Source organism: Sapajus apella, unplaced genomic scaffold (assembly GCF_009761245.1).
Source record: "Sapajus apella isolate SASKATOON/1434 unplaced genomic scaffold, GSC_monkey_1.0 scaffold115, whole genome shotgun sequence".
NCBI classification, from domain to species: Eukaryota; Metazoa; Chordata; class Mammalia; order Primates; family Cebidae; genus Sapajus; species Sapajus apella.
The window spans coordinates 552,090-564,745 of record NW_022437055.1 but is presented as its reverse complement, the minus strand read 5'-3'; the positions used below and the strand labels follow the sequence as shown (position 1 = coordinate 564,745).

The window sequence follows — 12,656 nt, the reverse complement described above, 5'->3', positions numbered from 1 at the left end:
CTCTCCAAACCGAATAAAAATTTACAACCTTTTTGGCAATCTTTACTTCATTACCTACTTGGAAGAATTTATGTCCTTTCAGTGGAGTTTCTTTAAGTCCGTTAGTGTCAATTAATTGTTTCAGGTGCTGCAAAATGATATTATGTTCTTGGGGACGTTTATCCTTTACAACATCCTTTTAATGCTTGTTTGTGTGTTTTGATGTGAAAGCCTTACAGATGGAGGCTAGGGTGATTGGGAGAGATATGGGGTCCCTGGCTACTGAATGAGACTTGGGAGGCAGACGGCTTGTTTTTATGGCGATAAAGAGTAAAATCTCAAGTTGCGGTTGATTTTAATGCAAATAGGGCTACAGAGGCCCAAGGCAGACCTAGTTTGGGGTGAGCACCCGGATCTGTGAGCTAGTGTTGCTTCAGCATCTCACTGTGTGTGTGTGTGTGTGTGTGTGTGTGTGTGTGCACGCGCGCGCGAGTGTATGTAGGCTGGTTCCACCCTTCGCTGTCCCATTGGCACTACCCTTCACTTCCGTCTCTGCGTAACTATATTAATAGAAGGCAACACTTCACATACTGGCGCTCAGACCCCAAAGAGAGGCTGGCAGTGGCTTGGCAGGTGGGCATGCAGCAGGGAGATGGGTGGAGGAGTGGGCGGAGGCATCGTCGAGTGGCGTTCGGCGTAACCAATCGCAGTTCGGGATACGGGAGGCCGGGGCGGAGGCGCCGAGGCCGATCGGCCAATGGAGGGTGAGCAACTACTGGAGCGACCTGGTGACGTGAGGAGCGTTCCTTACGGCCAGCGGTGGGCGGTAGCCACAGCTGGTTTAGGGCCCCGACCACTGGGGCCCCTTGTCAGGAGCAGACAGCCTCTTGGCCCAGGGAGGAGAAGTCGCTGTCACCTTTGGCGGCCGACGCGATCCCCTGGGACGGTCCGTTTCCTGCCATCAGCTGCCGGCCGAGTTGGGTCTCCGAGGTTCAGGTAACGAGGGGTGGGGGCGGGGGTCTCCCGGGCTCGGCTGCTGGGTGGGCTGCCTCCCCATCCGCTGCGCCGGCACGCGGGGACGTCGGAACCGCCCTTCTCAACTCGGCAGCCGCCGAGCCCCTGGCCCAGGGTGACTACACGTGGCGGGGCGTGTGTGAGTGTGTACGAGCGTGTGGCTGCGTGTGCGTGTGGATGTGGCGCGCGTCCCAACCTGCCTGGGGCGGTGGTCCGCGGCGTGGCGGAGGCAGGGCGGGCCCCGGACTCTGGCCTCCGGCCCCCGGCTGGGGAGCCGGTCGCTGCTTCCCGACCGATTTTGATCTTTGTTCTTCCAGGCCAGCTCCCCTTTCCTGGTCTTCCTTCTCCCGCTGAGCCGGTTTATCGGGAGGAGATTGTCTTCCAGGTTAGTTTTACACAAAGGACGGGGTTTTCTGCACCTCTGGGTCCCCTCCCCTTCCCGGAGCCTTCTACCTTCTTGTTTCCTTGCTCCGCTTCTAGGCTGTTTTTGGACCTTTGCCCTCTCCAGCCCGGGAATGATCTCGAGTTGGCTGTTTCTCCCTCCGTCCGTCGGGCTGCAGGCTTCCGCCTCAGTCCAGCCAGCGTGGGGCATGTGGTGTCAGTAAATAGAGGCCACAGCACCACACCTGAGCGGGGGAGAAGGGTGGCAGGGGCTGAGAAAGGCTGGGCCTGGGAATTCAGGATGCTGAGTAGAGATGGTACTTAGGACATGTCCCAGAAAGCGCCCTTGTGACTTTTCTTAGCTGCTGACATTCCCCAACCCCCCAACCAGCCATCAGCAGTCACCAACCGTTCCAGAATCTCTCCTGCCTAAGTCAGCCTTTCACCTATAGGTCTCTGATGTGGTTTCATTAAGATTCCCACAAATGTTAGGCTAGACCAGCCAGATTGTTTCATTTCCCGGACTCAGGAAGTTGCAGGCGGTTTGTTGAAGGGAAATCTGTTTTGTGTAAATACAATGCACGTAGGTGCACAGAGCGTCCAGAACCTCCTGGCCCCGCCGGAGGGTGACTTGTTCCCTGCTGTGATTCATATTCAAGTGGCTAATTGAAGAAAGAAGGTGAAGTGGAGGAAGGGAGGGAGGCTTTATAAGGACAGAAACTCTACTATTATTTTTAGAGTCCTTTTAATGATGTTGAAAGAACATTGTGGCACAGTGGGACATGCCCTTGACTGCTGGATCAGCATAGCTGCTGTGTGACCCTGGATAAATTATTTCTTCTCTCTGGCCTCAGTTTACTCATTTACAAAACAAAGTATTAATAATTGGCACGATCACCTATAGAATCCTTTCTAATTCCAAGGTTCTGTGATGATCAGATAGATCATCAGCATTAGATTGGAAGCATAGAGGCTTATTTAAGAAGAAATACTACCCCTTCCCTTCTTTGAGAACCTTTAATCATTTCTTCTTTTAGAGGACAAACACGAATTGGAGATAAACTTTTCCCACTTCCCCTTCAGTCAGTTTTCAACTTTCTGCCTCTGGGAAAGGAGGGTTGAACCGTATTTTCTTATTCTTCCCTCATTTTTTTTTTTCTTTTTATGCTTTTTCTTAGGGGTAGCAACTGGACTTTTGATGATGTTTGACCCAGCGGCAGCAATAGCAGGCAACGTGATTTCAAAGCTGGGCTCAGCCTCTGTTTCTTCTCTCGCGTAATCGCAAAACGCATTTTGGAGCAGGAATTCCAATCATGTCTGTGATGGTGGTGAGAAAGAAGGTGACACGGAAATGGGAGAAACTCCCAGGCAGGAACACCTTTTGCTGTGATGGCCGCGTCATGATGGCCCGGCAGAAGGGCATTTTCTACCTGACCCTTTTCCTCATCCTGGGGACATGTACACTCTTCTTCGCCTTTGAGTGAGTTTCGGTTGAGTAGAGTTGACTGATTATGGTTACTTTGGGTCCAGGGGAAGAATCTGCTTTCTGGGGAGTTTGGGGCTGGCCCTTGGATGACTTTACTGTCCTCTTGAGCAATGTTTGTAGATGATGCCAGCTGACTTCATTGCTTCGTGGTCATCGCAGAGTATACGCTTCCTAAAAAGACCAATATTTTTGATACCAATTTTATAGTACTGATTTGGGGCTACCCTTGATAGACTCGAGAAATAAGGAAGTTTGTTTTAATTACTCACCTCTCCCTTTTCGTGGTCCCCTTAGGAGCTGAATGACAGATTGCCTCCCCAGCACACAGACCTAAGGCCACCTCATTGTTACATCACTCAGCAATCCTCACCTATTTTGTTATTTTGGGTCCTGTTTCCTTAAGGCTCGGCTCTCAGCTAGTTACAGTGAAAAGCCAACTGAATTGGGAACCTACGGATTGGTTCCAGCGTCAGCTGGACCACATGCTGGTTGTGTTTGTGGCACATATGTGCTTATTTGAAGTGAGTTGTTCTTTCTTTCCCTCAAAATTGCTCAACATAAACAACTCTATGTTCTGTGTACGCCTGGTACCAGCCTTGGAGTGATTTTTTTCTGTGGTGTAATACCTAGTACTCGAGCCACTGTTTGAAGTCTGTGTAGGTCATGTCTCTAGGGGAGGTGGCCGGTGGATTCTAGGGCACTGTGGTGTGTCTCCTGGGTGTGCTGAGAATGCTCTACACTCTAGGGATGGGAGCATTGCTAATTGTTTTGGGATTACTGTGAGGAGGCCCTTGAGAGCCAATAGGTGTGTGTGTAGACTGTGAGCCATACCTGAAGTGAGCCTGCTATGGTGTGTGTACATGAGTGACCTGGAAATGGAGCTCTCATGCTGGGGTGTGGCCATGGGAGGTAGGAGGGGGCACCTTGGCCAGCCTTAGTTGGGAATTAAAGTGAGCTCTGGTCTCTTGGGGCTCATTTTTGTCCTTCTGTGAGGGCTTCAGGCTTTCCCGGTGCACCCAGAATGTTTTTCAGGCTGCTTTGCCAGACTTTTGGATGGTTGCAGCTGGCTTGAGTAAGAGCAGGGGGAGGAGGGGGACCCAGTTTATAACGGGGCTGGGAAACTAAGGTCAGAGGAACTCTTTGTTAAAGGTCCTTTTGCTGCTGCTGATACTGCTGCTGCTGACTTTGTGAAGTATTTGGCTAAGTCAGGCAGGTTGCTGAAGGTTCTTATTTGCTTTCCAGTTTGAGTTTCCTGACTGAGAGTGTGTGCGTGTGCATGTGTGCACTCACGTGCTTGTGTGTGGCACCAGTGAGCATGTGTAGTCAGCCAGGCATAAGCCCCTAGCATTAAAAATCGTTTTTCCTTTTCCTCACCCTTCTCTCCAAGTTTTCCTTGCCTCATTCCTGCCCTACTTCTTCTTGGAAGTGCAAAGCTGACCTCTGCTCTTTATCATTCGTCCTCTCTTTTGCTCTTTTTGTCCCCACCCCGTGGTTAAATTTTTATTATTGCAACCATTCCAAACAGAGATGAGCCTTGTTCCCAGGCTTTGAGTTAGTTGGTAGTTCTGGGCCCAGGAGACCTCTGGTTTGACTGGCCAGGGGTACTTGAAATTTGGAGCTATTGCCATTTGTCCCTTTTTGTATCTGGGAGGCAGCAGAAGAATCTGATTGGAATCTGTTCCACCGAGGTTCCTGTAGGCCTCTGAAGAATACCGCTGGTGGGATGAAGCTTGTAATTAGCCAAGTTACCTTTGACAGAGGCAGGTTGAGTTTTACACCATGATGACTTTTTCCCCCCAGGTTATTTCTTGCATTTTGAAGGGCGGGGTTGTTAGTAAAACTTCCTTAAGTTCCAACTGTGTGTGAAAGGCTAAGTATTTTTGAAGATAGGGCTGGAGGAGGGAGTAGTAGGAAGAAGAAGGAGAAGAAAGTGAATGTGAAAGCAGAGGAGTGGAGTGGGGAGGTGTAAATATGACCGAAGAGGAGAGGACCCTGTTGATGAATACTTTGTACTGAGAATGGTGGAATTTGTGTTTGTGAATGTGTGTGCTTGTGTATGTGTGTGTGTCTGTCATATAGAGACACATAGACACTTTAGGTGGTGGCTGCCTGGTGCCTAGCCAGTGACAGGTTGTATAAGGTACACGAGCATGCCTCTGAGGAATGAAGTCTCTTTCTGGTTGGCCTTTTTCTTTGGTATCTATAATTTCCTGTCCACCACATAGTAGGGGCAGGGTTTGGGGAACAGAATGTGGGCTCCTTTGTTAGTATTAGAACTTAGCGCAGTGGCTCATGCTTGTAATCCCAGCACTTGGGGAGGCTAGGCAGATCACTTGAGGTCAGGAGTTTGAGATCAGCCTGCCCAACATGATGAAACCCTGTCTCTACTAAAAATACAAAAATTAGCCTGGTGTGGATGTTGTGTGCCTGTAGTCCAAGCTACTTGCAAGGCTGAGGCAGGAGAATCCCTTGAAACTTGGAGGTGGAAGTTGCAGTGAGCTGAGATCACAGCGTGGGTGACAAAGTGAGACTCTGTCTCAAAAAAACAAAACAACAACAACAAAAAAACACAAAGAACTTAGTGAGGGGCCTCAGGAAATCAGCTGATCTAGGCCCTTGCCTTCAGGCAGGTGAAGGTGTCTGAATAGACAAATGGTGATCTATTTTCATTCTTATATTGCCCAGGAGTAGAGACTCCACATCCTCTGGCTGCTGTTATTTTTGCCTTGTAGGAAGCTAGTTCAAATCTTGAGGCACATCTGGATCTGCATTTTAGTAGCAGGGTCCTGCTTGCAGCAGGTGCTTGGGAACAAGTGTGAGTTGATTTGTAGCTGCCTGCAGCACAGCTCTGGGCCAGCCAGATGGTTTGAGAAGCCTGGTCAGGCATGTGGGTGCCCCTTAATGAAAAACGCACAGTGTTAGCCATGCTGGCGGATGTTCTTTTATTTTTGGATTATGCCTTTACATATCTTCTAGAAGACTTTCAAAGGAGCAACCTGTGATTTTCAGTGGACAGACAGTAGATTGAATACATAAAACAAAAAAAGGTTGTCCATCCTGGGGACAGTTAGCTCTGTATTGTTAGTAGTTTTTTTTGTTTGTTTGTTTTTGTTTTTGTTCTTTTTGAGACAGAGTCTGACTCCATCACCCAGGTTACAGTGCAGTGATATGATCTCTGCTCATGCAACCTCTGCCTCCTGGGTTCAAGTGATTCTCCTGCCTCAGCCTCCCTAGTAGCTAGGATTGCAGACACCTGCCAAATACAAATAATTTTTGTATTTTCAGCAGAGACAGGATTTCGCCATGTTGGCCAGAGTTGTCTCAAACTCCTCACCTCAAGTGATCCACCTGCCTCAGCCTCCCCAAGTGCTGGGATTATAGGCATGAGCCACTGTGCCCAGCCTGTTAGAAGTGTTTCTGAAGAGGCTGGCGGGGGGCCTCTCTCAGGGCCGCTGTCACAGAGTAGAAATTTGGCCAAATATTCACTATGCCTCTTCCAACTCCAGGAACCTGAAATTCTGTATAACTCTGTGTCTGTCTGGAAGATTCAAATAGGAGATGATAGGTTACCGGTAGGTAGCTATATTTAATATACTTGTATTCATGGTAAACGTATTTTAATTTAAAAGCAGAGTGAAATGGTATAATGCTTAAAGGATTTTCTAATTAATTCTTAGGGTGAGGTATTTAGGAAATGTGAGTGTGTATTGCCAGTTTCAGCTTTGAGCACATGAACAATTTCCAGCTCTTTCTGCTCAAGCTCTGTCCAGCTTGTGTGATGAACACATAGCTGCCAGCTACGCCTGGAGTGTCAGGACACTCTAGCAGAATGACATTGACAACCTAGGAGCTATCCAGCTACTGAAAGGCTATCGTGGTATTCAGTCAAATTCAACTTCCCGATAAAGTGTGATCCTGGAGAAAGGAATAAGTGCACTGTCTCCTGGAATTGGCATCCAGCGTTCTCTTTTAGCTTTCTGACCAGGCCACTAGTGGGGTCAGTGTCCGCAGACTTTTCCTGTGGCAAGAATGACTGGGTGATTCTTGACTCCTGAAGCAGAAGCAGTTTGCTGCTATAATCAGTGTTTATGCTCTCACTGTGTCCTCTGTATATAAAGGAGATCTTATCAAGGCACTGTTAGATCAGATTCTGTCAGATTGGTCCTCATTGGAGCTTTTGATGTATGTATTGGCAGAAGAGTCATTGAATTGGATGAACTGAAAACAGCTTTGTAACACTGCTTGGTAATCAATAGTCCCAGTTTTCTAGCCTATCCCAATGCTACTCCTCTTTCAGATTCTTTCTTGAGTCTTTCTTCATGAAGCCTTTCCAGTAACTTCTGCGTTCATTGGGCTAATTGTACACACCACTCATTCAACAAATAATCATCTGACATTTCTTATATTTTGGAGCTGTATGGTGATTATATTTCTCACTGTTGTCCCCTGCAGCTAGTCTCTTTCAAGGTCAAAGACTATGTCCTGTGACTGTGTAGCCCCTGCAGTGCTCTCTACCATGCCTTACGTAGAGTAGATGGCCAATAAGTGTTGCTGATTTAAAACATTCTGGATGTTACTTAAAATTTCACAATCCTGACCCACAGAATCATAGGATGGTAAAGCTGGAAACGGCTTTGGAGACTATCTCCGTCCTTGTGTGGGTGAGGAAACCAGGCCCACAGAAGTGAGGTTCCTTCATCAAGATGAGTTGGCCAGCCAATGTCTCTATACTGTTTCAAGGCTTTTTCTTCTAATTTCTACCTTTCATCTCATTGTTCATTGTTACCCTTTGGCTATGGAACCCTGAAGACACTCAAACGCACATGCTTTGGTAAAGCATACATAGTACCAAATACTAGACCAGCATATTCCGGATTCTTGGGAGCTAGTGTATGTGTTACCCAATGGCGTCTAGGCTATTTGGGTCTCTCAAGCTCATGCTCCTAGAAAATGAAGGTATCTTTGCAGAGAACTGATGGAATTATGGCGTGGCATTTGTGGTAGCCTTGCAGGAACAGGGAAGCCCATTAGGAGCTTTGTGAGTTAATGAGGGATCATCACTGCTGTAAACACTCCTGGTCCCTGCTGCCAAGGTGAGGATGTCTTGGAGAAAAATAGAGCAATGTGTGCTCCATACATTGTTACGTTGTGAGTTATCCTGATGAAAGGGAAAGTGTGGGCTGGGCATGGTGGCTCACGCCTATAACCCCAACACCTTGGGAGGCCGAGGCAGGTGGATCACTTGAGGTTAAGAGTTTGAGACCAGCCTGGCCAACATGGTGAAACCCTGTCTCTACTAAAAATACAAAAAATTAGCTGGTGTGGTGGTGGGCACCTGTAATCCCAGCTACTTGGGAGGCTGAGGCAGGAGAATCACTTGAACCAGGGAGGCGGAGGTGCAGTGAGCTGAGATTGTGCCATTGCTTTCTAGCCTTTGCAACTACAACAAAACTCCATCACAAAAAAGAAAGAAAGAAAGAAAGAAAGAAAGAAAGAAAAGAAACGAAATGAAATGAAAGGGGCAGCGTGTCCTGACAGACAGATGGAATAGGAAAAGCAGACCTGATAATATGAACTTACTAGGTTTGAGGAGACGTAAGACTATGTAGACCAAAGCCAAACTTTGACATGCCAGAATGTTAGTGCCTACAGTGACAAGGTCCAGGTTACTGAAACGCATCTTTAGATGAGGTTGGGAAGAGGAAAAAGTAACTATATTGTGCTCTCTAACCAAGAGTGCATTCTCTGGAGAATGGCTCTATGGAGGTCAGTCTTGGCTTTATCTAGCTTTGGATTCTGTCTGTGACTTGGCTAACCAAATGAGTTTAGAAAGGCATAGTTGTCTCTTTGATATCAGTCTGTTACAGTACTTAGCTAAACTTAACTTCCCGATAAAGTATGTTTCTTGAGAAAGAATTGGGTTGTGTCTCCTGAACAGTTTGCTTGCCTTTAATAATTCTTTATTTTCCTCTTTTTTTTTTGAGATAGGGTCTCCCTCTGTTGCCCAGGCTGGAGTGCAGTGGCGTGATCTTGGCTCACTGCAACCTCTGCCTCCTGGGCTCATACAGTCCTCCCACCTCAGCCTCCTAAGTATCCAGGACTACAGACGTGAGCCATTATGCCTGACTAGCTTTTGTATTTTTGTAGAGACAGGATCTCGATATATTGCCCAGGCTGATCTTGAACTCCTGAGCTCAAGTGGCCTTGGCCTCCCAAAGTGCTGGGATTACAGGTGTGAGCCACCATGCCTGGCTCCTTTAATAATCCTTTATGGTTCTATCATTCAGAATTTCTCTACATTTTCAGCCTCTATTACCTTTTGTGGTAATGAGTTTCACATTGTCAGTCTCCACTGAATGCCTCTCCCATCTACTGAGGATGAGTCTTAATTAAATATAGTGATCCTCTGTTTTGGGAAAAGCAAGCCCAGAGAACAGGGATGTTCCTCAACATGCTGACATCAGTTGAGATGTTATTAGGGGAAAGAAGAGACTCCTAAATCTCTCCTCAGAGATGCTGGAGCTGCTATTGTGCTTAAGAACAAAGGAGGTACCTTATGCTACTTGCAGTAGCAAGAAGCCAGCTAATTCAGGGTAATTAATTAGCGGGATGCTTCTGGAATGGAGCGGAGAAGACAGGGGCCTTTTGATGGTGATTAGATAAAGTCAGTTAATGGAGAGCCTGGGAATACTGACCTGTGGAGTTTGGGGCATAATGTAATAGGCAGCAGTGAATGGTTCTAAGTTCTCGAGCAGGGATATATTGTAATTGAAATTGGAACTTTGTTATCATAACTGAAATTTGGAAACTACTGAGCAGGTTTGCCTGGATAGAGATTTTGATTTTCCTCTCTGAGAGGATGGCTTCTCACTTCAGAATTGAAAATGTCCCTGTTTGGTTAATTTCCTTTATTGCTACTGGAGCAAAAGAGCATTGTACATTTTTCTCTGACCTTCACATAGAAGTAAATCTGGAGGCTGATTGTAAATTACGTTTTGAGTGTTAAGGGAAGCTTTCCCTCTCAGCAGACTCTGAGGGTCATCAGAAGAATCTTGGCACAGTCTTATGGGTGGTTCTACATGTTTATTATGTTCTGCAGGTAGTGTCTTAGTCTGTTCTGGCTGCTGTAAGAAACTACCATTGACTGGGTGGCTTATAAACAACAGAAATGTATGTCTCACAGTTCTGGAGGCTGGCAAGTACAAGATCAAGACGCCTGCAGGTTTGGTGACTGATGAAGGCCTGCTTTCTGGTTCATAGATGGCTGTCTTCTCTCTGTGTGTTCACATGGCCAAAGGAGCCAGGGAGCTTGCCAGGGTTTCTTTTATAAGGGTGCTAATCCCATTCATAAGGGTGGAGCCTTAGGTGACCTAATCACTCACCAAAGGCCCCAGCTCCAAAATCCATCACATTGGATGTTAAGATTTCAACATATGAATTTTGCAGGGATACAGACATTCAGGCAGTAGCAGGTACGTAGTAAGAGGACAGATGGCCATCCATACCAGGGAGGTATTATAGCAAAGGCTTATTTATCTCATGTGTGACCAAAGAGTACCATGGGGCTTTGATCCTTGGGCCTTCTTCCTTAAAGCCATACTTACCAGCTGCTTCTGGAGCAGTTTCAGGCAGCCAGCAGCTCCCCTGCAGAGCTCTTCTCTGACCACTTACAGCCCGTAGAGGCTGAGTCACCATTCTCACACTTGATTATCAGTCATCTTATTCTTTAGCTATTTCATGTGTCAGTTATGTTTTCCCCAACAAAATTAACTCCTATTTCCCTTGTTCTTCATTTGTTAGACCAACAAATACTTGTTGGCTGACTGATTACACTGAGAAAAGAACAAACAAAAAAATCAAAAACATAGCAAGAAAGCTATTAGGGAGACTTAGAAGCAGAGTATTGTACAGAACACCAGTCCAAGCTGCCAACCTGTAAGGCATAGCTCTGTCTGGATTCTTACCCATTCTACTCATGAATCTCTTTTGAGTGTTTTCATGTGAATTGAAGTCTGTGTCATTATCATCACCCCTCCAGTGAACTAGCATGCTAGGGATGGGGGATGGGACGTGACACACCAGCCCAGCCTGGCACTGATGGTTACTGCTGGTCAGTACCATTATGCCGCCTGAGGGGACATGTGGGAGGCCAGTTGTCTTGTCCAGCTATGGTAGCCTGAGGACAGACAAGAAGTCGATAGAGGATGATTTAAAATGATGATATCTCTTCAGGTGGCAGAAATGAAGACTTATTTGGGACATGGTTGCATTTATAAAATTCACAAGGGAGAAAAGGAACTCTAATCCCCAAGAAGGAGGAAGGCCTCTTAGTACTTTGAAGACAGGAGAGTTCTGTTTTAAGTATATGGATATTATTATTCCAAGTAGTGATATAGATTGAACGTTCTAGGGAGTTTCAAAAACAATTAGCTTGTGTTTGGGGCTTACATGTCTGATCTAGTCTTTTTTTTTTTTTTTTTTTTTTTTTTGAGTCAGAGTCTTTCTCTGTCACCAGGCTAGAGTGCAGTGGTGCGATCTCAGCATACTGCAACCTCCACCTCACGGGTTCAAGCGATTCTCCTGTCTCAGTTTCCTGAGTAAGCTGGAATTACAGGAGCCTGACACCATGCCCGGCTAATTTTTGTATTTTTAGTAGAGATGGGGTTTCACCATGTTGGCCAGGATGGTCTTGAACTCCTGACCTCAGATGATCCACCTGCCTCGGCCTCCCAAAGTGCTGGGATTACAGGAGTGAGCCACCGAGCCCAGCTGATCCAGTCTTTATCTAAGACAAATTAGTGATCTTTGAGGATACTCCTGACTTTGGACGTCTATATTGGGAATTACCACAGACTTTCACATAGCTTATTCTTGTCAGAGACAGACTTCCAGCTTATAGCAATTATGGGATTAGCCTAGGGTGATATTTTTGAAGTATTTTTAAAATGACAAAGATTTTATATGTATATATCTGGTACACAATATGATGTTTTGATACATGTATACATTTGGAATAGTTAAATCAAGCTAATTAACGTATGTATTACTTTACATACTTATCATTTTTTTAATGGTGAGAACGATTAAAATCTACTCTCCTAGCAATTTTCTAGTATACAATGCAGTATTATTAACCATAATCCCCATGCTGAGCAATATATCTCGTGAACTTATTCTTCCTTACTGAAATTTTATGACCTTTGACAAACATCTTCCCAATCTTCCCTTCCCAATACCCCCGGTGAGGGTGTTTTTTTATCATAACTTTTGAAGACAAACACTATGGGTTGTAGTTCACAATCATCTTAGTGGCTGGCGCTTGAAGTTTCCCCTTACTCAGAGTGGAAAGGCCTGCTGGTTCCACATCTGGCTTCCCAGCCACACCCACTCACTAGAGACGACTGGCTGCCAATAGCCTCATCTCTGGAGGAGAACAATACAATAGGCCTGTTGTGTACTTGTTGACATACAGAGTGGATTGTTTTAGCAGGTGCAGAAGACGGTCTGTGTGGAGATTACAGAGACCTTTATCCTTGATGGCGCAGCGTAATTGAAATCTAAGCTGTCCTTTGTCTGGCCTGCAAGCAGGTGTTGGAACTGGACTTAGTTAAGCTCGGGTCCTTCTGTGCAGCGGGGCAGCATTAATTTAGAATATTTTTATGGTCGTTCTACTCACTCTGTATCTTTTACCTTTAATAAAAAAATAAAACTCTCTTTGGTGGCCAATCAGATACATCTGATTCTTTTAAGGCTTTTGATTGGAGGCTATACATCCACTGCAGTTTGAGTCCTGGAG

The 12,656-nt window shown here is 46.1% G+C and overlaps 1 protein-coding gene across 1 annotated transcript in view; it reads left to right on the top strand.

Moving 5' to 3' along the window:
- The first annotated feature begins 741 nt into the window (after positions 1 to 741).
- The window catches only part of ZDHHC9 (zinc finger DHHC-type palmitoyltransferase 9), a 39,821-nt gene continuing 27,906 nt past the window's right edge, over positions 742 to 12,656 (top strand). The window contains exons 1-3 of the mRNA XM_032260169.1: positions 742 to 975; positions 1,311 to 1,378; positions 2,553 to 2,854. Coding sequence (XP_032116060.1) covers positions 2,688 to 2,854 — 167 coding nt within the window. The 5' untranslated portion in view covers positions 742 to 975; positions 1,311 to 1,378; positions 2,553 to 2,687. The remainder of the gene's footprint in view (positions 976 to 1,310; positions 1,379 to 2,552; positions 2,855 to 12,656) is intronic.